The sequence below is a fragment of the Microtus pennsylvanicus genome, chromosome 2 (assembly GCF_037038515.1).
Source record: "Microtus pennsylvanicus isolate mMicPen1 chromosome 2, mMicPen1.hap1, whole genome shotgun sequence".
NCBI classification, from domain to species: domain Eukaryota; kingdom Metazoa; phylum Chordata; class Mammalia; order Rodentia; family Cricetidae; genus Microtus; species Microtus pennsylvanicus.
Window position 1 is genome coordinate 133,053,745 of NC_134580.1, and position 21,357 is coordinate 133,075,101.

General features: G+C 44.6%; 1 protein-coding gene across 1 annotated transcript in view; it reads left to right on the forward strand.

The window, feature by feature from the left end:
• Ctnnbl1 (catenin beta like 1) overlaps positions 1 to 21,357 on the forward strand; it is a 166,068-nt gene that overhangs the window by 91,211 nt on the left and 53,500 nt on the right. Inside the window, exon 11 of the mRNA XM_075962847.1 lies at positions 19,684 to 19,865. Coding sequence (XP_075818962.1) covers positions 19,684 to 19,865 — 182 coding nt within the window. The remainder of the gene's footprint in view (positions 1 to 19,683; positions 19,866 to 21,357) is intronic.

Sequence of the window (21,357 nt, forward strand, 5' to 3'; positions counted from 1 at the left end):
CTGCCTGTGCCTATAAAGCCAGCACAGGTTCTAGCCTTGACCGCTGCGGGCCTTGAGCCTCAGCTGGTCCTCCTGGGCTGTTGATTGGGTGGCATTTCCTGCCTTCATTCTGCTCCAGGTGCAAGGCAGCCTTCAACAGATGTTGATGGGACTGGGCTCTCGCTCCACCCACTTTTCACCTCTCAGGCCTTTGTCTTCTTCCCCTTACTACCCGGGGCCATTTGAGTGGTCAGGTGTCTTTTCTTCATTCCTGTGCTGTCTGAGTTTCACAGTACTTGACAGAATGGGGGACGGGGGCAGCTATTTTTGTGTGTTTTTGCGCTTTCTCACTGCCAAAGAACAAATGAAGACATTTTGGAAAAGAAGAAAAGATTGTTGCGGTCATATTTGAGAGTGAGTCCCATGCTGTGAGAGAAGCAGCAGGCAACCGTCCTATCCTAAAGGAGCCACAAGGAAAGAAAGAGAAAGCAGATTTCCTATGTGGTCCCATAGCTGTTAGCAGAGCACAAAAAATGGGGTAGGGCAAAAGGTGCAGAGGCTCTGGGCAGTACCCAGTATGACACCAACAGGAAGGGAGAAGCGGCTCTAAGACAGAGGTGTGCCATGCCTGGCCTCCATCTTGGTCTAAGAATTGAGAGCAATGGCAGAAGGTGTAAGATAGCCTTTGGTGCTCAGAGAAGATGTAGGCTAGCCTTTGGTGGTCAGAAAGGGTGTGGGGAGTAGTCTTGAGTAAGCAGAGGTGTGGGTGGTCTTTGGTGAGCAGAGAGGGTGAATTGTGGTAGGAATGTGAGCCAGGGCTACACAGAGAAACACCATCTCAAAATACTTTTAAAGAGGGAGGGAGAGATAAGATTCAGGGGAGTTGCAGCTTATTGTACTGTTACGAATATGATGGAATCAGGGGCCAGTCTGTAGAATTATATACTATTTGGAATGTGGCAGAACAGGAAGGTGGTGCTGTAGCTGCCCCAGATGCCCTGAATGAGATGGATCTGCTCTTTCCTCCTTCGTCCCCACAGATGTCTCTCTCTAGTGAGATGGCTGCTACAAATAGAAGAATCCAATAGATCTGGGTTAATTTTAGCCTGTGCTCCAAACCGTCTTCAGGCACCACCAGCAGGCACTCTTTTTCCAGTGTGTCCTTGTATGAGTTTGGTGCTCTTTAAGAACTGCAAAGCCGGTGGGACAGGAAGAATTACATTGTCAGTTTCCTTGAAAATGTTGACATGAGGCTTATTACTTCTGTTGTAAGCCCTGTTCCAGTTAGAAAGAGAGGAGACCACCGTGCTCCCCAGAGATGTGTTCAGTGCAGCCTGGGTTGTGTAGCAGAAACACAGTGAGCCCATGGTGGTTATTAACTGTAGAGGCAGAAGGAAAAACAGAGCGACACAGTCATCCAGGAGTCGCTATTCTTGTTCGGTTGCTTTTGGCTCTGAGATTTTTCAGTAAGGTTTTCCTTACTCAAGAATGTGACAGAGAGGGTGATGTCACCATCTGCAGGGTGGAGCTCAGCGGGCCCACTGACCAAGGCTCGTGGCCAGGTAGGTGGGCAGAACGGATAGCCTGGACCCTGGTGTTTCCTCCCTGCTCTGGTCTCTGCTCTCTTGTTGCTTTGTTCTTAAAGAACATGTGAAGGTCTGGACCACTTTGCATTTTTGATTCTCGTCCTTCACTATGTTTCAGGAACTGGAGTCTTCTCCAGCCTCCAGTCTCTCAGGGTCAGGCAGAAGAGAACACTCACAGGCCTGGAGGGCAGCTGTGCAGTTGTGGGGCTGAAAATAGTCCGTGTTCTGAGCTGTGTATACATACAGTGGACTTGTTTGTGTGTCGTGTCGTCCCCGCCCCCCAGCCAAATATCGGTGTTCTGTCTTAGATGGAGCCCAGTAGTTTGTCCCTGTTCTCTGGGAACCAGGCAAGTGCTTCACAGGAACAAAGCAATCTATCCCCCAGCCCTGGAGGCCGGACTGCACCACTTCATAAACAGAGAGTGCCGTGGGAGAAGCAGATGAACTGCCGGAAGTGGTGGTGGACCTGTCTGAGCCCTTCTGTCTGACTTGATTGCTCTTCCTCAGTCTGGGGTAAATTGCGCATAGTTAAGGTGTCTATTTGATGAGCATTGCTATGTGTAGACCCACCCTTCACACCCTTGCTACCACCATAATGACAACTGCCTTCTTTATCACACTCAAGTGGTTGCTGGTGCCCTTGCACTCCATAAATCCTCTTCTCTGACTCATTGTTTCTAGGTAACGATCGATTTGCTTTCTGGCCATTATATATTAGATTTCATTTTATGGAACACAGTTTAAATGGGGTAATGCAGCTGTGCTTTCGGTGGGGAGTGGCGGTGCAGCTGACCAATTTCACCTAATATGGTTTCTTTTTTGAGATTTGTCCTTGCTGTATATCAGTAGTTCCTCCCTTTTTCACCACCAAGTAGTATTTTATCACACGAATAGAGCAGTTTGTTGACCCACATATTGATGTCCATTTGTATCTAGTTTTTAGCCCTTAGGAATGAGTCAAAATGAACACTCATGTGCAAGGCTTTGGGCAGACATATTTCCCACTGTTCTTGGGTCAATACTGGGAAGTTGAGTGGTTCAGTCATGTGATTGGTGTGTACTTGGTTTTTTAAGGTGCCGCCAGACTGCTTTCAGAATGATGCCATTTTGAATCCTGTGGCAGCGTGTGAGCTCCAGGAGCCCTGGTTTCTCATTGGCATTGGTCAGCTCAGTGGAGCTGTGCTAGTGTGTAGATGGTGGGGAAGGGGTCTCATACAGTTGGAATTTGCTTTTCTTTATGAGGAGCAGTGTTTGCTGGGTGTCTGAGTGCACAGTTTGACCCCCACATATCTCTACTGGTCAGTTCACTTCAAATCCTTTGCCCTTTTGGCGGTAGGAGGTTGTAAGAATTATGACCACTGCAGAAGTCCTTTGTGCGCCCTCAGTGTGGTCTCCTGGCAGGCGTGCATTCCAGGCCTTGTGTTCTGCCCTTTCCTTTTTCACTTCCACAGTGGTCTTTTGAAAACACTTTAATTCTGATGATGATTTCTTTGTTCCAGTGGCCTGTTTCTGAGTAAATTGAATGCCTTGTGTCTTTCGAGGAATTGTCACTTTTGTCTGTTGACAAACTTACTTCCCTTATGTCTGTACACCTACTGGGAATGAACTTGCTTGATAACTTGTGGAGCTGACCTTCTGTTTTGTCTTTCCTTCTGAGTGGTGGGGCTGGGGGTTATCAATTTTATTGATCTGAAAGAACCAGTTTTTGTTTAACAGTTTTCCCCTACCCCTTTTCCATTTTATTTTGGTGATTTCTGCTCTTATCTTCATCCTTCTTTCCTTTTGCTAACTTCAGGAGGGCTAATTTGCTGTTCTTGACTTTTCAGGGTAAATTGGAGGTTGATCATTGGTGGACTCTGTTGTTTGCTAGTGTGTGTACTATTGTAAGCCCCTCTAACTACAGCACTATTTTGATTTCATTTTTCATGAAGTTCCTAGAAGTGTATTGTTAAGTTCCCAAAAACTTGGTGCTTTTCCAGCTTCCTGTCCTTACTCACTTGTACTTCAATTACACTGTGGTCCGAGAGAGAGCACACTGTGTGCGGCCTGAACCCTCCGTGGTTTATGAAGCCTTGTTTAGGGTCCAGATTAGTCAAACTGCCAAGTCCTGCTTGTGTATCTGAAGAGCCTTCTGTTGCCTGGGCCAGGATGCTTTGCTGCCATGGGTAGCTAGAGTTGGTATCATTGCTTACAGGTTCTGGTTTGGTCAGTTACTAGAGACGTTAATGAAGCCATGATTGCTGTCATAGATACTGGCCTTTGTCCTTGCATCCCTGAAAGCTTTCACTTTGTGCATTCTGAAATTATTTAGATGCCTAAACATTTCAGATTACATCAGGTGTGGTAGTGCACACGTTTAATCCCAACACTTGTAGGGCAAAGGTAGATGAATCTCTGAATTTGGATTCTGATGCCAGCCTGGTCCATAAGAGTGAGTTCCAGGACTACACAGAGAAGCCCTGTCCCACCACCACCACCACAACAAGGAGTTAAAAACATTTCAGAATACATGTTTGTTTGAGTAACTGGGCCTTTCCTTTTCTTAATCCCTAGGATTGTTCTTTGATCTGAAACTTGATTCCTAGTACTGTAACCACCACTGCATCCCCTTTAATTAGTGTGAGCATCAAGTGTCTTTTACCATCTGTTCTGAAATAAGTTATCTGCTGTCTGTTGCCTTGCCTCTTTCTCCCACCAAACTTACATGCTGAAGCCCTAGTACCCCCAGGTAACTGGATTTAGAGGCAGAGCCTAAAAGAGGCGTCTATTGCTGTAGGAATTCCTATCTCCAGTAGCCTTTAAGTTACCCACCCTTTTGAGTGTGGCATCTTACACTGTCTATGCCAATGTAAAGCTGCATCTAATCTCTTTTCCAACTGTTCCCTGGTCCAGCAGAGGATTGTGATCTGTGAGTCTACCCCTAAATAAGTAACCCTCTATTATACTCAATTCTGAGCTAGTGTGGGATTTCTTTTAATAATCCTTCTTCAGTCTATGGTTGAATGAGGGTGAGGGCATGAAACTCTAAATCCAACATGACAGCATCCTACAGTAGGATGTACCCCTTAGGATTGCCCCTCCCAACTATGTTGTGGAGCCCATAGGAACACTTCTCTCTGGCCTTCCTGCTGCAGCAGTAATATTTGTTATCAGATTTTGATGGAAATCCACTGCAGAGTGTCTTCTTGTTATTTAAATGATCAGTTATCTTTTAAAATAGCTTTTAATAGAAAAGTGACCTTTTTCTGTTAAATATATTTCTATTATATATAAATGTGTGTATATATATATCTTTATATATATTATATTTTTTATTGTGGATAGATTCTTCTCTCATACAATACATCCTGACCTCAGTTTCCCCTCCTGACCTCAGTTTCCCCTCCCTCCACTCTTCCCAGCAACCCTCTCCAAAGATATACCCCCCTCGTTTCCCTTCAAAAAAGAACATGCCAGCCGGGCGGTGGTGGCGCACGCCTGTAATCCCAGCACTTGGGAGGCAGAGACAGGCGGATCTCTGTGAGTTCGAGGCCAGCCTGGTCTACCAAGGGAGTTCCAGGACAGGCTCCAAAGCTACAGAGAAACCCTATCTCGAAAAACCAAAAAAAAAAAAAAAAAAAAAAAGAACATGCCTTGAAAAGATAGCAACCAAACACAACAAAACAGGAGACAGTAAGACAAGTGCAAAGCCCTCATCTCCAGACTGGACAGGCAGCCCAACAGAAGGAAAAGAGTTCTAAATGCAAGCAGGAGTCAGAGACACAGCCACTCCCACTGTCAGGTATCCCACAAAGACACCAGGCTAACAGCTAGAGCATATGCAGGGAACCTCGCCCAGACCCCTCGCCTGCCACTTCAGTCTCTGTGAGCCCAGATGAGCCCTGCTTAGTTGATTCAGAGGGCCATGTTCTCCTGGCGTCTCCATCCCCTCTGACTCCTACAGTCTTTCCTCCCCTTCTTCTGTGGGCTTCCCAAGCTTCTAAGGAAGGGACCCAATGGAAACCTCCAATTTAAACTCTTCTCCCCAAATAGTGTCTGGCTATGGGCCTCTGCATCTGCTACCATTACTGCACCAGGTTTCCACAAAGCCCCCCAAATACTCCCCAGTTCCAGCTGTTTCTCCCTGCACTCTTCCTCCATGCCATACACAGCACACACACACACACACACACACACACACACACACACACACACACACACACACGATCCCTCCTGTTCTTGTCCCTACCCGCCCCCAGCCCACCTTCAAAATCTGTTCTATTTCCCCTTCCCTGGGAGATCCATGCATCCTCCTTTTAGGGTCCTCTTTGTTACTTAGCCTCTCTGGGTCTGTGGGTTGTAGTTGATTATCATTTACTCAACAGCTAATATCCACTCATAAGTGAGTGTGTACCATATTTGTCCTTCTGGATGTAGGTTATCTCACTAGTTGACATCCATTTTGCCTGCAGATTTCATGATGTCCTTGTTTTAAACAGCTGAGTAATATTCCATTGTGTAAATGTACCACATTTTCTTTATCCAGTCTCTGATTGTGGAACATCTAGGTTGGGATAGGATTGTGGGACATCTTCCTTGGATGGAGTGTCCTTTAGGTGGGTGCATAAGAGTGGTATAGATGGATGGATCATGCGGTAAATCAATTCCCAATATTCTGAGGAAACGCCATAGTGATTTCCATAGTGTCTGTACAGTTTGCACTCCCCACAGCAATGGAAGTGTGTTCCGTTGTTAAACATCCTTGCCAGCACGAGCAGTCACTTGTGTTTTTGATTTTAGCCATTCTGATAGGTATAAAATGGACTTTGATGTAGTTTTTATTTGAATTCCCTAATGGCTAAGAATGTTGAACATTTCTTTAAGAGTTTCTCAGCCATTTGAGATTCCTCTATTGAGAATTCTCTATTTAGAGTGTACCCCATTTTAAAATTGGATTATTTGGTTTTTTGATATCTAGTTTCTTCAGTTCTTTTATATTGGATATGGAGTTGGTAAATTTTTTTTCCCATTCTGTAGTCTGACCCTTTGTCCTACTAATGGTGTCCTTTGCCTTAGAGAAGTTTCTCAGTTTCATGATGTCCCATTTATTAATTGTTGCTCTTAGTGTCTACGCTATTGGTGTCCTGTTCAGGCAGTAGTCTTCTGTGCCTGTGCTTTTAAGGTTATTTCCTACTTTCTCTTCTGTCAGGTTCAGCGTGTTGGTTTTATGTTGCTGTCTTTGATCCACTTGGATCTCTTTGCATTCTTCTACTTGCAGACACCCAGTTTGACCAGCTTTGTTGGCTATGCTTTAGATTTTCCATTGTCTCTTTGTGGCCTTCTTTTTCAAAACCCAGGTGTCCACAGGTGAGTGGATTTATGTCTGGCTCTTCTATTCAATTCCATTGAAGAACATGTCTGTTTTTATGCCAATGCCACATGGTTTTTATTACTGAATACTTGAAGTACAACTACAACACAACTTGAAACCAGGGATGGTGTGACCTCCAACAGTTCTTTTATTGTTCAGGATTGTTTTAGCTATCCTGTTGTTCTTTTCCCCATATGAAATTGAGAATTGACCTTTCAAGGACAGTAAAGAATTACGTTGAAATTTTGATGGGGCTTGCGATGAATCTGCAGATTGCTTTTGGTAGGATGTCGAGTTTTTCTATGTTAATCCTACTGAGCCATGTGCATAGGCGATCTTTCCCTCTTCTGGTATCTTCAATTTCTTTCTTCAAAGATTGAAGTTTTTTGTCATACAAGTCTTTCACTTGCTTGATTAGAGTTACCCCAAGATATTTTATATTATTTGAAGCTATTGTGAAGGGTGTTGTTGCCCTGATTTCTCTCTCAGTCCGTTTGTCATTTGTAATATAGGAGGGCTACTGATTTTTTTTTAAGTTAATCTTGTATTCAGCCTGATGCCTTGTATCAATGAAGGTATTTATCAGCTGTAGGAGTCCCCTGGTGGAGTTTTTGGGGTCACTTTATGTACACTATAATACCATCTTCAAATAGCAATACTTTGACTTCTTTCTTTCCAGTCTGTATCCCCTTGATCCCCTTCAGTAGGCCTATTGCTCTAGCTAAAATTTCAAATACTATATTAAATAGATATGGAGTGGGAAAACTTGATTTTAGTGGAATTACTTTGAGTTTCTCTCCCTTTAATTTGATACTGTCTGTAAATTACCTTTATTATGTTTAGGTAAGTCCCTTGTATCCCTGATCTCTCTAGGACTTTTATGATGAAGAGGTGTTATATTTTGTCTAAGACTTTTTCTGCATCTAATAAAATGATCATGTGGCTTTTTTCTTTTGATTTATTTATATGGTAGATTACAATGACTGATTTTCATATATCCCTGCATCTCTGGGATGAAGTCTACTTGATCATGGTGGATGATCTTTTTGATGTGTTCTTGGATCCGGTTTGCAAGTGTGTTATTATTTTTACATCTTTGTTCATAAGGAAATTGGTCTGTAATTGTCTTTCTTTGTTGCGTCTTTCTGTGATTTGGCTATCAGGATAACTGTGGCTTCATAAAATGAATTGGACAATGTTCCTTCTGTTTTTGCATTGTGGAATCATTTGAGAAGTATTGGTCTTACTCTTCTTTGGAAGTTTGGTAGAATTCTGCACAAAAACCATCTGGCCCTGGAGCTTTTTTGGGTTGGGAGACTTTTAATGACTGCTTCTATTTCTCTATGGGCTATAGGTCTACTTAAATTGTTTATCTGATCTTTATTTAATTTAAGTGGTACCTATCAAGAAAATTATCCTTTTCTTTTAGATTTTCCAATTTTGTGGAGTACAAGTTTTTAAAGTATGACCTAATAATTCTTTGATTTCCCACAGTGTCTAATGTTATGTTTCCCTTTTTGTTTCTGATTTAATTAATTGATATATTTTCTCTCTGTTCTTTTGGTTAGTCTGGATAAGGGTTTGACTGTCTTGTTAATTTTTCTCAAAGAACCAACTCTTTGTTTCACTGATTCTTTGTATTCTCTTTGTTTCTATTTTATTGATTTCAGCCCTCAGTTTGATTATTTCTTGCTGTCTACTCCTCTTGGGTGTGTTTACTTCGTTTTGTCCCAGAGCTTTCAGGTGTGCTCTTATCATATCTCTCCAGTTTTTTCTTTCTTTTTGTAGGCCCTTAGTGCCATGAACTTTCCTCTTAGCACCGCTTGTGTCTGTAAATATCTGTTAGGTTCATTTGGTTTATAACATCTCTAACATTTCTCTTGTTTAGTTTTTGTCTAGATGGCCTGTCCATTGGTGAAAGTGGAGTATTGAACTCTCCCACTATTGCTGCATGAGGGTGAGAGTCAATGTGTGATTTAAGCTGTAGCAGTGTTTCCTTTACAAACATAGGTGCCCTTGTGTTTAGAGCATAGATGTTAAGAATTAAAATGTCATCTCAGTGGATTTTTCTTTGATGCGTATGTAGTGTCCTTTCCCTTAAAGTGACGGCACCAGCTTGTTTCTTAGAGCCATTTGCTTGGAATATCTTTTTCCAACTCTTTGGGTTTTTTTTTATTTATTTGTTTTTGTTTTGTTTTGGTTTGGTTTTGGTTTTTAGTTTTTCGAGACAGGGTTTCTCTGTAGCTTTGGGTCCTGTCCTGGATTAGCTCTTGTAGACCAGGCTGACCTCGAACTCACAGAGATCTGCTTGCCTCTGCCTCCCTAGTGCTGGGATTAAAGGTGGGTACCACCGCTGCCTGGCTTCTTTTTCCAACCCTTAACCCCAAGGTAATGTCTATTCTTGATGTCAAGATGTGTTTCTTGTATTCAGCAGTTGGATGGATACTGTTTTCTGCATCCATTCTGTTAGTTTATGTCTTTTTATTGGGGAATTGAGAGCATTGATATTGAGAGATATCAGTGATCAATAACCTGTTATTTTTGGTGATGGTTTTCCCTTCTTTTGGTATTGCTGGTGTGTGATTATCGCCTGTGTTTTTATGAGTATAGTTAGCTTCCTTGATTTAGAGTTTTCCTTCTAGCTCCATCTGTAAGGCTGGAGTTGTAGATAGATATTGTTTTATTTTACTTTATTGTGGAATATCTTATTTTCTCCATTTATGGTGATTTAAACTTTTAGTAATCTAGGCTGGCATCTGTGGTCTCTTAGAGTGTGAGGCACATCTGTCCATGTAAGTGTTACAACTCTGAAGGGAAAGGTATCCTGAGTGTCAGGAGCCAGGCTATACCTATAGCTGTGTTGTGATGGGGGCTGTTTCCCTGCAGGAATGTAGCAATCCTGCTCCTCTCTAAAAGAGCCATTACAGCTCAGATGTGCTCCACTCTGCTAAGAGAGTTTCCCAGCAGAGAAGTCTGTTGCTTCTCTGCTCCACTCCACTAAGTGGCTTTCTCAGCAGAGAAGTCTGTTGCTTCTCTCTGCTTCACTCTGCTAAGGGGAGAAAATGTAGTGTTTTGCTTCTGCTGCAGTGAAAATTGTTACTTCTCTGTTCCACTAGTCCCTGGTGAATGGTCTTCACCCAAACTCATTCAAGGGATTTTTGGGAGAATCCAGGAGATTGACTGCTGCCCGGGGTGGAAAAAGGCAACTGAACAGGCATAGGGCATATATATATATATATGTGTGTGTGTGGCTTCTTAGGGGTAGAGTTTTTCAGGGTAGAAATTGGTTAGATTTCAATCACTGAGCTCAGACAAACTCAGAGATTGGCTGGATTTCCTGTTCATGGATTGTGTGTGTGTGTGTGTGTGTGTGTGTGAGAGAGAGGGGGGGGAGGGAAGGGGGAGGGAGGAAGGGAGGGAGGGAGGGAGGGAGGGAGGGAGGGAGGGAGGGAGAGAGGGAGGGAGAGAGATATTAGTTGGTCAGGGGCACATTGTGGTTTTAGGGCCAAAGTGTGTTTCTTTCACAGGCTCAGGTTTCAGGGCCAGGGTGTTTTTCTTTGACTGGTCCTTTTACCCTACAGTCCAAGCCTTTCTGGCTTTTAGAGTTTCCATGGGGAAGTCAGTTGTAATTCTAATAGGCCTGCCTTTATATGTTATTGGTCTTTTTCCCTTGTACCTTTAAATATTCTTTCTTTGTTCCATATGTTTAGTGTTTTGTGTTCTGTAAGCTTGCACCTTGATAGGCATCTCCTTTTTTAGGTTAGAAAAGTTTTCGTCTATGATTTTCTTGAAAATATTTTCTGGGGCTTTAATCTGGGACTCTTTTTCTTCTATTACTATTATTCTTAAGTTTGTTCTTTTTATTGTGTCCCAGATTTTCTGGAAGTTTTGTGTCAGGAATTTTTTAGATTAATGTTTTCTTTGCTGATTAATGTTTTCTTTGGCTGATATATCCATTTCTCCTCTTGTATCTTCAGCGCCTGAGATACACTCTTCCATCTCTTGTTTTCTGTTGGTGAAGCTTACCTCTGTAGTTCTGTTCACTTACCTAGATTTTTCATTTTCAGAATTCCCTTGATTTGTATTTTCCTTATTGTTTCTATTTCCAGTTTCAGGTCTTGAGTAGTTTTGTTCATTTCCTTCAACTGTTTGTTGGTTCTTGGCTTTAAGGGATTTATTCATTTCCTCCAATTGTTTGCTTATGTTTTCCTGAATTTCTTAATTTACTCATTTCCTCTTTTAGGGCTTCTATCATCTTTATATAATTGGTTTTAAGATATTTTCTTGTGCTTCGGCTATGTTAGAATTTTCAGGGCCAGCTGTGGTAGGGTAGCTGGGCTCTGGTGGTGATTGATCTATTGTCTTGACTGTTCTTGATTATGTTCCTAACGCTGGCATCTGGGTATCTTGGTTTGGGGTGATTTAGGTCTAGGTGCAAATTTCTGAGTTTGTCTTCGTTGGGTGGGTGTTTCTGTTACCTCTCTGGACTTTCAGAGACTGTTGGCTCTGTGTAGCCTTTATTACTTGTCCACTTGGCAGGTGTATTCATGGGAAATGCTTGTTGGTGTTGGAGGCCAGGGAAGGGGGATGACCTCTTGCAGCACTAGGAGTGACTCTGAGGACTGGTTCTTCACAGAGAGTGGTAAGGTTCACAAGCAACCTACCTGGTCATCTGGCAGTCAGGGCCTGTGGTTGAGCAAGGTGTGTCCGCTCGAGTTGGGGGTTGGGACCAGGTGGAGAGGAGAGGCCATGGGGGCATGGTCTATGGGATCCACAGGAGATGTGAATGGGGGTAGAGGATATAGCTGTTGTTGTATTGCAGCGCTAGGGACGATCCTGATGATGGGTTCTGGGGGAGCAGAGGCATATACTTGTTTGCCATTGCTTATGCTCTTCATGAACAGGGCAGGGAGCATCATGACTTTGAGATTACATGGTGAATAGTAAGGCCAGTCTCCAAAACAAAGTGTAGGATTACTTTGGCCATGAGAGTTTTAAAAAAAAAAAAGCTACACACCCCCATCTGTTTTTCAGGGGCTATAATTCCATGTATATGATTATGACTATATTCTACAGTCACATGTAATCATAAAGTATCATACAGTTAAGTATTAAAAACACAATTGCATATCATTTTGCTGTTCATAGTTGTCCTCTATAGTTCCTTGGTAATGGTCTCATCTGTGTTTTTCTTCCCATGTGTATTCTGAATACTTTGGCTGTTCTGTTTTGGCTTCTTCTACAGTGTGCATTCTGTAGTCATCTCCTTCCTTTTATCAGACACGGCATGTGCCTCTAGTTACTCAGTTCGGTTTTGGCTAGTCCAATACACTAATGGTTCTCTCCCCTTCATATTAGCAGACATCATAATCGGAGCTGTTATAATGTCCTCATCTCCCAATCCTGTCATGTGGTATTTTAGGTGATATTTTGTGGTGGTATTCCTTGAATATCAGGTATTGTAAATTTTACCTTGTTGTCTGAGTTTCTTTGTTAGTTTTGGTTTGTTTATTTACTTGTGGTGCGGAGGATTGAGCTCAAGACCGCATGCACCCTGAGCCAGCAGTCTACCCCTGAGCCATACCTCACAATATGATACTCTTGAGACAGATCATCGCTCCCTTTTTTAGATATATGTGATATGGTAGATGTTCTTGTTGGTGGAGGTGTTAGCATGTGTGAGACAGAATATCATGCATGAAGAGGTCAGAGATTGATGGCAGGTGTCATTTTCTGTTGATCTTTACCTTTTTTGTTGTTTTCATTTTTTTCAATACAGGGAGGGTTTCTTGGTGTAACAGCCCTGACTGTCCTGGAACTCACTTTATAAACCAAGCTGGACTTGAACGCACAGAGCTCCACCAGCCTCTGCCTCCCGAGTTCTGGGATTAAAGTCATGTGCCGCCGCCACCCAGCTCGTTTTGTGTTTTGGTTTTTTTAATTCTTTCAATGTATTATTAGTGTGTGTATATGATAGTGGGTGCCAGGGGATGCATGGAGAGGTTGGAGGATAACTTTGTGGTGCTGGTTCTCCCCTTCCACCTCTGCATGAGTACAAGGGATGAACTCGGGTTGTCGGGCCTGCACAGCAAGCACCTCTATCCCTGAACCATCTCGCCATTCCTCTACCTTCATTTTTTGAGACAGAGTCTCTCAGCCTCTGCTGATGCACCTGGGACTGGCTAGACTGGCTGGTCAGTGTGCTTCCGGGATCTGCTTGTCTCCGTCCCCACTTCAGTTACCAGCGCTGGGGATTGCAGACATGCACCAGAGTTTCTCACTTTTTCTGTGAATTCTGGGATCCGAACTCAGGTCTTCATGACTGTGCAGCAGGAATGTTAGTTACCAACTAGCCATCTCTTCAGCCTCTTCAGGCCATTTTAGGGGTTCTTTTTAAATCTCCTGGACAGAACTTACCAGCCTGGTAGACTGCAGTGGGTTTTGTTGTGTTTCTGGAGTGGGGCCTTCCTAGTGCTCCAAATGCTTTACTACAAACTGGTGGCCATGCTCTCTGAGCTCTAGGAATTGCTTGCCCTACCCTTTCAGGCAGCTCCTTTCTCAGCCCTGGCTGGTGCACTGACGTCATGGAAGACTGGAAGGGCGCTCTGAGGACTGCCCAGAGTTCTGGTTCCCTGAGCTGTGAGCTCTAGCAGCACCAGTTCTGCAGACCCACAGCTCCGAATCCCCACTGCTGTGAGTCCTGGAATCTCCTGCAGACAGGATCCCTGCATGTCCTGCCTTGTTTCAGGTCTAGGAATTGTTCTGTTCATCACTGCTCCGTGTATTTTCCTGTTACCCCACACTTGCTTTAGGACGGGAGGGGACATAAAAATCCAGTCCTTGTTCCTCCATTTTAACTCACAGTGTGAGCCCAGCATATTATACTTTTAAGGTCCCCTTCCTTACAGTTTGTTGCTGGTAGATAGTAATAAAACATAACTCTTTTTAAAAATTGTTTTTATTGAGCTTTATATTTTTCTTCACCTCCCTTCTTCTCCCCACCCTTTCTACCCTCTCCCATGATCCCCATGCTCCCAGTTTACTCAGGAGATTTTATCTTTTTCCACTTCCCATGTAGATTAGATCCATGTATGTACAACACAACGCTTAAAAGTATTGTTTATATTGAGCAACTCTGCTGTGTCACCCACTCCACCTGACCTATGGGGGATGATACCATCCTCCCAAGACAGTATTTGTCATTCATCAGTCAGGTTTGGTATAGTAGTAACCCCGGATCTCAAGACCCAAAGCCTTCACACCTAGCACCACTTTAACTGGCTACTAGAAATTCTGCTGTCTGCCTTATTTATTTTGGGTCTTGGGCTGAAAGGGCAGGGCTTGATAGCACACGCCATTCACAAGGCGCCATTCACAAGGCGCCATTCACAAGGCGCCATTCACAAGGCGCCATTCACACGGCAAAAGAAAACCTATGAGATACAGTTCATCTTTCAGCTTCTCTTCTGAGGATGCATCTGTTGTGCCCACATCTTACTGACTGTGGAGAGTCACATGGCCATACGTAGGCTCTGCTGGGAAGAAATATGTTTTAGCAATTATATGTTGACTCATGGGCTCATGTGAATTAACTGTGGAGAGTGTTTAAGGATATTGCATTAATAGCCTGAAACCACTGGTCATTGATAATGATACGGATGAGTGTCCACCAAAGATTCACAGGTGATAGTTTTGGTCCTCAGGGGGGTGCTGCTTAGAGACAGTGGAGTATGTTGGGCAGTTCTTAGGTCGTAGAGGTGCGTCTTTGAAAGTGACTGTGGCTTTCTAGTTGCTTCCTTCTGCCTCCTGCCTCACGGACTCAAGCAGTTTTCTCTGTGGTGTATGAGCTATTGCCATTGTGCCCAGGATTAGCCAGATTTCCTGCCAGGATGTGCTCGTGGTTACCAGTATCTTTGTTGTTGTTAGGTTTTTTTTGTTGTTGTTTTGGGGGGGTGTTGGTTTTTTTCAAGACAAGGTTTCTCTGTAGCTTTGGTGCCTATCCTGGCACTAGCTTTTGTAGACCAGGCTGGCCTCGAACTCACGGAGATCTGCCTGTTTCTGCCTCCTGAGTGCTGGGATTAAAGGCGTGTGCCACCACCGCCCAGTGGTTACCAGTATCTTAAAGAATCCTAATCACCTCTTTAGTTAATCCCAGTTAGCCAGAGTTCTAGAAAAAGAACTTTACCTCTTTGGCCTATCCTTAAATATATTTCCTCCTGTGTTCTGTTGTTCTTCTCTACCTTTAAAAGGCTATGTCAGGGTAGTCTCGCCCAGGAGATTTAGTTAATATCCTGTAGATTTAATGATTCTCTCAGATTTCCCCTCATTTTTGAATTTTAGACTCATTAAGTCCTAGCTGAACATCACTGTCCTGTTCCAGAGGCACCTCCGGTTTAACCAGAACTCTTGGCCCCTTCCATCCCTGTCTTCTGCTCTTTTGCCCTGACTAAGACACTGTTCTATTGCTGTGAAGAGATACCATGACCAAGACAACTTAACTTTTTAAAAAAGGTTTATTTATTGACTTAATTTACACTGGTTTATTGCCTGTATATCCTCTGTGTGAGGGTGTCAGATCCCCTGGAACTAGAGTTACAGACAGTTGTCTGCTGCCATGTTGGTGCTGGAAATTGAACCTGGGTCCTCTGGAAGAACAGCCAGTGTTCTTAACCACTGAGCCATCTCTCATGCCTCCAGGGCATTTCTTATTTAAAAATAAATTAATTGAGGCCTTACTTACAGCTTTAGAGATTTAGTCCTTTATCATCATGGCAGGGAGCATAGCAAGAGCATGGCACCACTCATGGTTCTAGAGCAGTAGTATCCTGATCCACAGGTCAAGAGAGAGCACGAAACTGGTCTTGGCATGGGCTTTTGAAACCTCAAAGCCTACCTCTGTTGATACATTTCCTCCAACAAGGCCACACCTCCTAATCCTTCTAATCCTTTCAAATAATGCCATTCCCTGCTGACTAAGCACTCCAGTATACCAACCTGTGGGGCAATTCTTATGCAAACCACCACTGCATTTCCTCTGCCCCTGCTATTGTTCTCCTTTCTCCTGCCCTACCCACCATCTACCTCCCAAGGCACACAGGCACCTGGCTTCCACTGTGGTGCAGCCCACTCACCCTTTCCCTGCTGTGTACCTGCTCTTCCCCCTAATGTGCTTTGTTCCTTTCTGCTCCCTCTTTACTTGTCTGGGAAGCAGAGTTCCAGCTTCTGTTCCCTGGCCAGGCCTCCTCACTGTACTCCCCTTCCTTGTCTATACCACTGCTGCAGGACTCAGCCTTCCTCAGGCTACCCTTTTCCCTTGCCTTCTTGTTTTCATTCCACGTGGACCAATCTCCTCAGAAGCCACAAGCTGAGCTTTGTCTACGCATGCTTGACTAGGTGTCTGGCACCTGTTAGGTGTTTCATAAATATTTGAGTAAAGAAAAAATGAGCAAAGGAAATCATTCGGAATCTGTGTTCACTACAGAAGTGTTTGGGTATGATAAAGAGTGAGCTAATTAAAACTATAACAGGAGAGACTGCTGAAGCATCTGAGGCACACATGAGCAGATAGGAGCAGACGACCCAGCCATTGACCATAGGCACGCAGGTTGTGGGCGCTGGTGTTCACATTGGGCTTGGCATGATCGACAACCCAATGAACCCAGACAAGACTAAGATAAACTACTTGTCCTCCAGTAGAATAAATATTTCAAATAAAGTCAACCCAAGAAAGTCAGGCCAAACAGCTATTGATTGCTAAAAGCCTGAACTTGAGCCCAATGAATATTCCAAAGTTCACCTCCATGCAACTTGCCTAAATGGTGATCAATACGCAATTACTGCCCCCTTTAAACATGTCCTACGCTGCCTACCCAAAGAAGGGCTTTGCTTTTAAAGTCTTTTGTTTCATGAATTTGCTTAGGCAGGGAAAAAAGAGGGGCTTGGCTCAACCAGGCTCCTTTGCTTTTAGTATTTCAGGCAATCCTATGTTGTTTGTGAAATGGTTTCAATGTGTGCTCAACAGAAGCTGAAGGTGCCCTGATCTGCAATCGTCATTCATTTCAGGATGCCTTTCCCTGAATGGCTAAACAATGCACATTTGGTAGCTCAGTTTCCTAATTTCTGCCTGCATGATTATCTGCCCTAGCCATAACCTCTGTAAATTCCAGCTTGTAAAGCAGGGTGCAAAAGTCTAACCGCAGTGAGAACAAGTATATTATTTGTGTAGCCTGCTAGAATTTCATCCAAAGACAGAAAGTCCTTCCCAGTGGATTTCAAACCTTGTTTGCCTCCTCCTGATGTTCAAAATTTCATATTTCTAAAATGGGCCCCTTTCAGCCCCCTGCCGCAGCCATTTATGCTAGTGCCATAGTCTCTGAACTGTCCTCCCTGCCCACAAGGTCTGCCGCTCCAGACCCTTCATCTCTGTGCTCCTGGGCTAATGTCCACCCTCACAGTAGCTGCCAGTGGAGCTGGGGTTCCCTAGCAGCACAGCAGGGGCCTGGTGTGACCACATTGGTGCATGCTGTCATCTGCATTCCCACCTTGTATTCCCCAGCCGTGACACCGGTGCCACTGCTCACCCCCTGTTGACAGGCACCCCCTGCCATTTGCTACCTCACTGGTTTCTCACAGATGAGCTGCTGCCTCCCTCCTACCATCTTGAACATGATTCCTAGTGCTTGAGGCCTTTAAGTTATTTTTACTGTCCTTTCCTCGAATTTGTTAAAAACAAGAAACCTCTGGCTTCCAGTAGCAATGTCTGAACAGGCCTGAGTCCGCGGTGGGCTGCTGACTGTCTGACTGTCCGCTCCTCTGTGGTAAGGAGAAGAGTGGTGGCATTGTCGGCTGCGCACCCTGGTTTTTCTTGTTGCTTTTCTCTGAACATTTTCATGTCCCCTGGCTTCCTACAGGTAGAATGTAATCTGCAGGGCACAGTGACATCTTTCATCTTTGACAGGAAAGGTGTCCAGAGGGTCTTGTAGAGGACCTAACACAGGGACACTTTCCTGGTGGTGTCACGTTCATTTGGTCTCCCCAAGTGGTTGCCACTTTTTGGAGCAGAAGCCATGTCTTAGTGTCTACCGCAGTGCTGAGTAGGTGCTCAGGAAACACTGTGCATTTGTGTGGTTGATTGGCCATCTCTGCCCAGTTAGGAAACAAGTGAAACCATGTAATATTGTAGGACAGTACTCTCCTGTTACTTTTAGATAGTAAAGGTCTCCAGAGGCCTGTATACTGATGTACTGAAGGTCTGGTTACCAGCCTGCAGCACTGATGGGAGTTGCTAGGGTAGCTACCAAAGAAGAAAGATACCAGAACATTACCAGTAAGCCACAGTCTCATGGCTACATAGTTTAATAGAAATATGTTGATTTAAGATGTAAGAGCTAGCTAGGAATATGCCTGAGCCATTGGCCAAGCCGTGTTATTAATATAGTTTCTGTGTGATTATTCGGGGCTGGGCAACTGGGAAACAAAAGTACAGTCTCTGTCTCCAATGGGTATATGAAATGATGTGCCCACTATGGAGATCACATGTAATAGCATTTGCCTAAAATGTCTATAGAGTAACAGCTGGGGAACCTGCATGAGACCAAACTAGGTCTTCTAAATGTGGGTGACAGTTATGTGGCCTGATTCTGCTGGGGAAGGGGTAGATTGCAATGGAACCAGGATTTATCCTGGGTACATGAACTGGCTCTTTGGAGTCCATTCCCTATGGTGGAATACCTTGCTCAGCCTCGATATGGGGGGAGGGACTTGGTCCTGCCTCAACTTGGCAAACCAGACTTTGTTGGACTCCCCAAGGAAGGCCTTACCTCCTCTGAGGAGTGGATGGGGGTGGGATGGAAGGAGGTGGGGGGGGGCAGAAGAAGGGGAGGGAGGGGGAACTGGAATTAGAATGTAAAATGAAAAAAAAATTTAAATAAAAATCCCAGCACTCGGGAGGCAGAGGCAGGCGGATCTCTGGGAGTTCGAGACCAGCCTGGTCTACAAGAGCTAGTTCCAGGACAGGCTCCAAAGCCACAGAGAAACCCTGTCTCGAAAAAAAAACCAAAAAAAAAAAATGTCTGGAGTAGGCAAGTCTATAGAGACAACATAGATCTGTGACTGTTTGGAGCTCAGGAGCCAGGGAATGGAGACGAGGAACAGTCAAAGGGTTAGTGGTTTTCTTACAGGGTGGTAGAATGCCCTGAGGTTGGTTGTGGGATGCTTACATGTGTGAGCACACTAAAACCATTGCATTGTACACTTTAGGTGGGCACATTAACTGGTGTGGAATATATCTAGTAAAGCTGTGGGGAAAAGACTTCTGAAGGTCCTCACTTTGATCTGCTTCTCCAGTCTTCTGATGCCTTTCCCACGAAATTGTCATGATACTTCATGTAGAAATTTGAACATTATCCTGTGTCACCGTAAGATTTTATTCTTTAGCTGCCATAATGGTGCATACTTTTAATCCCAGCACTTGGGAGGTAGAAGCTCAAGCCCAGCCTGGTCTACATAGAGAGTTCCAGGATAACCAGGCCTGCACAAAAAGACCCTGACTCAAAAAAAAAAAAAAAAAAACAGAGAGAGAATTTATTCTTCCTAGTCCAGATTCCCCTATTAACATGTGTGATAATCTGCTTAGATATAACATAAATGTCTTCTTTCTGTGAGCACATTTTAGCTGTTCTGTTTTTATTGGGGGATGTTTGTCTTTTTTTCCCAGTTGAGTACACATTAAAAACCTAGTCCTTCTTCTGGAATATCTTTTGCTTGTAGGGAGAAGAAGATCTCCCGGAGCAGCGCCCTGAAGGTACTGGACCATGCCATGATTGGGCCCGAGGGCACAGACAACTGCCACAAGTTTGTTGACATTCTTGGCTTGCGGACCATCTTTCCCCTCTTTATGAAGTCTCCCCGGAAGATCAAGAAAGTGGGAACCACAGAGAAGGAACATGAAGGTAAGGTTGACTGCCAGGGCCTCTGGGAGAGGCGGGTGAGACTGTTTCCTTCATGGCAAAGCAGCCCAGAGCCCAGGGGTGGGCCCTGTCTGTGTTTGTTTGAGTCCTGGAGGTTCCACTCTCTGGCCTGTCTGAGTGTGTGAGGAGGTTTTGTGTTCTTCGCTGTAATTTGTGGTGAGGTGTCTCTCTGATGGAAGACCCTTTAGGAAAGAGTAATGAGGTGGCAACACATGTCACCTCCGGAGTGGTGCTTTCGTGTATTTCTGTATTAAAGTATGATTCAGCCAACATCAGGAATTGCTGGAATAAACTATTTACAGCCCAGGTTCCCCTTTTTATGTTTCTCCTCCTTGATGGAGCCTCCTCCTAGCAGAATGCCGCTGTGAATTGTGAGGCTGTAACAGAGTAGTTACCGCCAGGCCAGTGTCCTCCTGGTATTGTGGTGGCCGCTGCACCCCTCCCCCAATAAACAGCTGCAGTGCAGTCTGGAAGGCCTCGATTTATGGGCATTGACAGCTCCGCTGGAGGCCAGCAGACACTCGCTCCGAGAATTTACATGGTCGGATGGCTATTTTAAAGTGCAGGAGGGGCAGAGAGACAGGAAGCAGTGTGAAAGAGGGGAGCCTGAGCTGCTATGAGAACTCGGTGGGTCTTGTCCAGAGAAACATACATACGTCCCATGGTTTGGGTGACTTCCCTCAGTGACCGCTAGAGCTGGCCTAGGCACCTGCGTATCTATTGTGTCCCTCACCCTCCTGTCTGTGTCTCAGATTGACTGGTTTTGTCTCCCCAAACTTGGAGTGGTTGAAGGGAAGGTGGTGTGACCTGTCTTCAGAGATCACCCCAGTGATCGGATCAGCTCTCCAGAGGCAGTGGAGAGCCAAGGGGCGGCAACTTGGAGACCTCATCAAGTTCCGGTCAGATATTGACCAAGCTAGCTGTAAACGAGTTAACCCTGCTGCCAGCCCTTTTTCTATCCCTGGTGGAACTCAGCTGAAAGAGGCCCTGGGAGAAGAAATGAGGGCCTCTGGAAATCTAGATAGTTCTGTAGCACTCGCTGTTCACTGCCCTGCCGGATTCTGATTGTGCTGTTACTTGCATTTTCATTTAGGCCTCACAGCTGGTGAAGATGGTGCTATCCTTGTTTATTCTCATGAGAAAATCAGCTCACGCAGGGACCAGTGTGAGAGTTTTTGTGTGTTTATGTGCGTATATGTGTGTGCATGCATGCAGAGGCCAGAGAACAACTTGAGGTGTTCCTCAACAGCTGTCCACAAGTCTCTTGTTGCTCTGGGACTCAGTTATTTGGGCAAGTTGGTGTGGCCAGTGGGCCCCCGGGATCCTCCCATCTCTGTCACTCCAGTACAAGTACCACCCTGACTAACGTTTTGCATGGGTTCTGGGGATCAAACTCAGGTCTTCATGCTTGCAAAGCAAGCACTTCACCAACCGAGCCACCTCTTCCCGCCCCCACCCAGATCCCTGGTCTAAA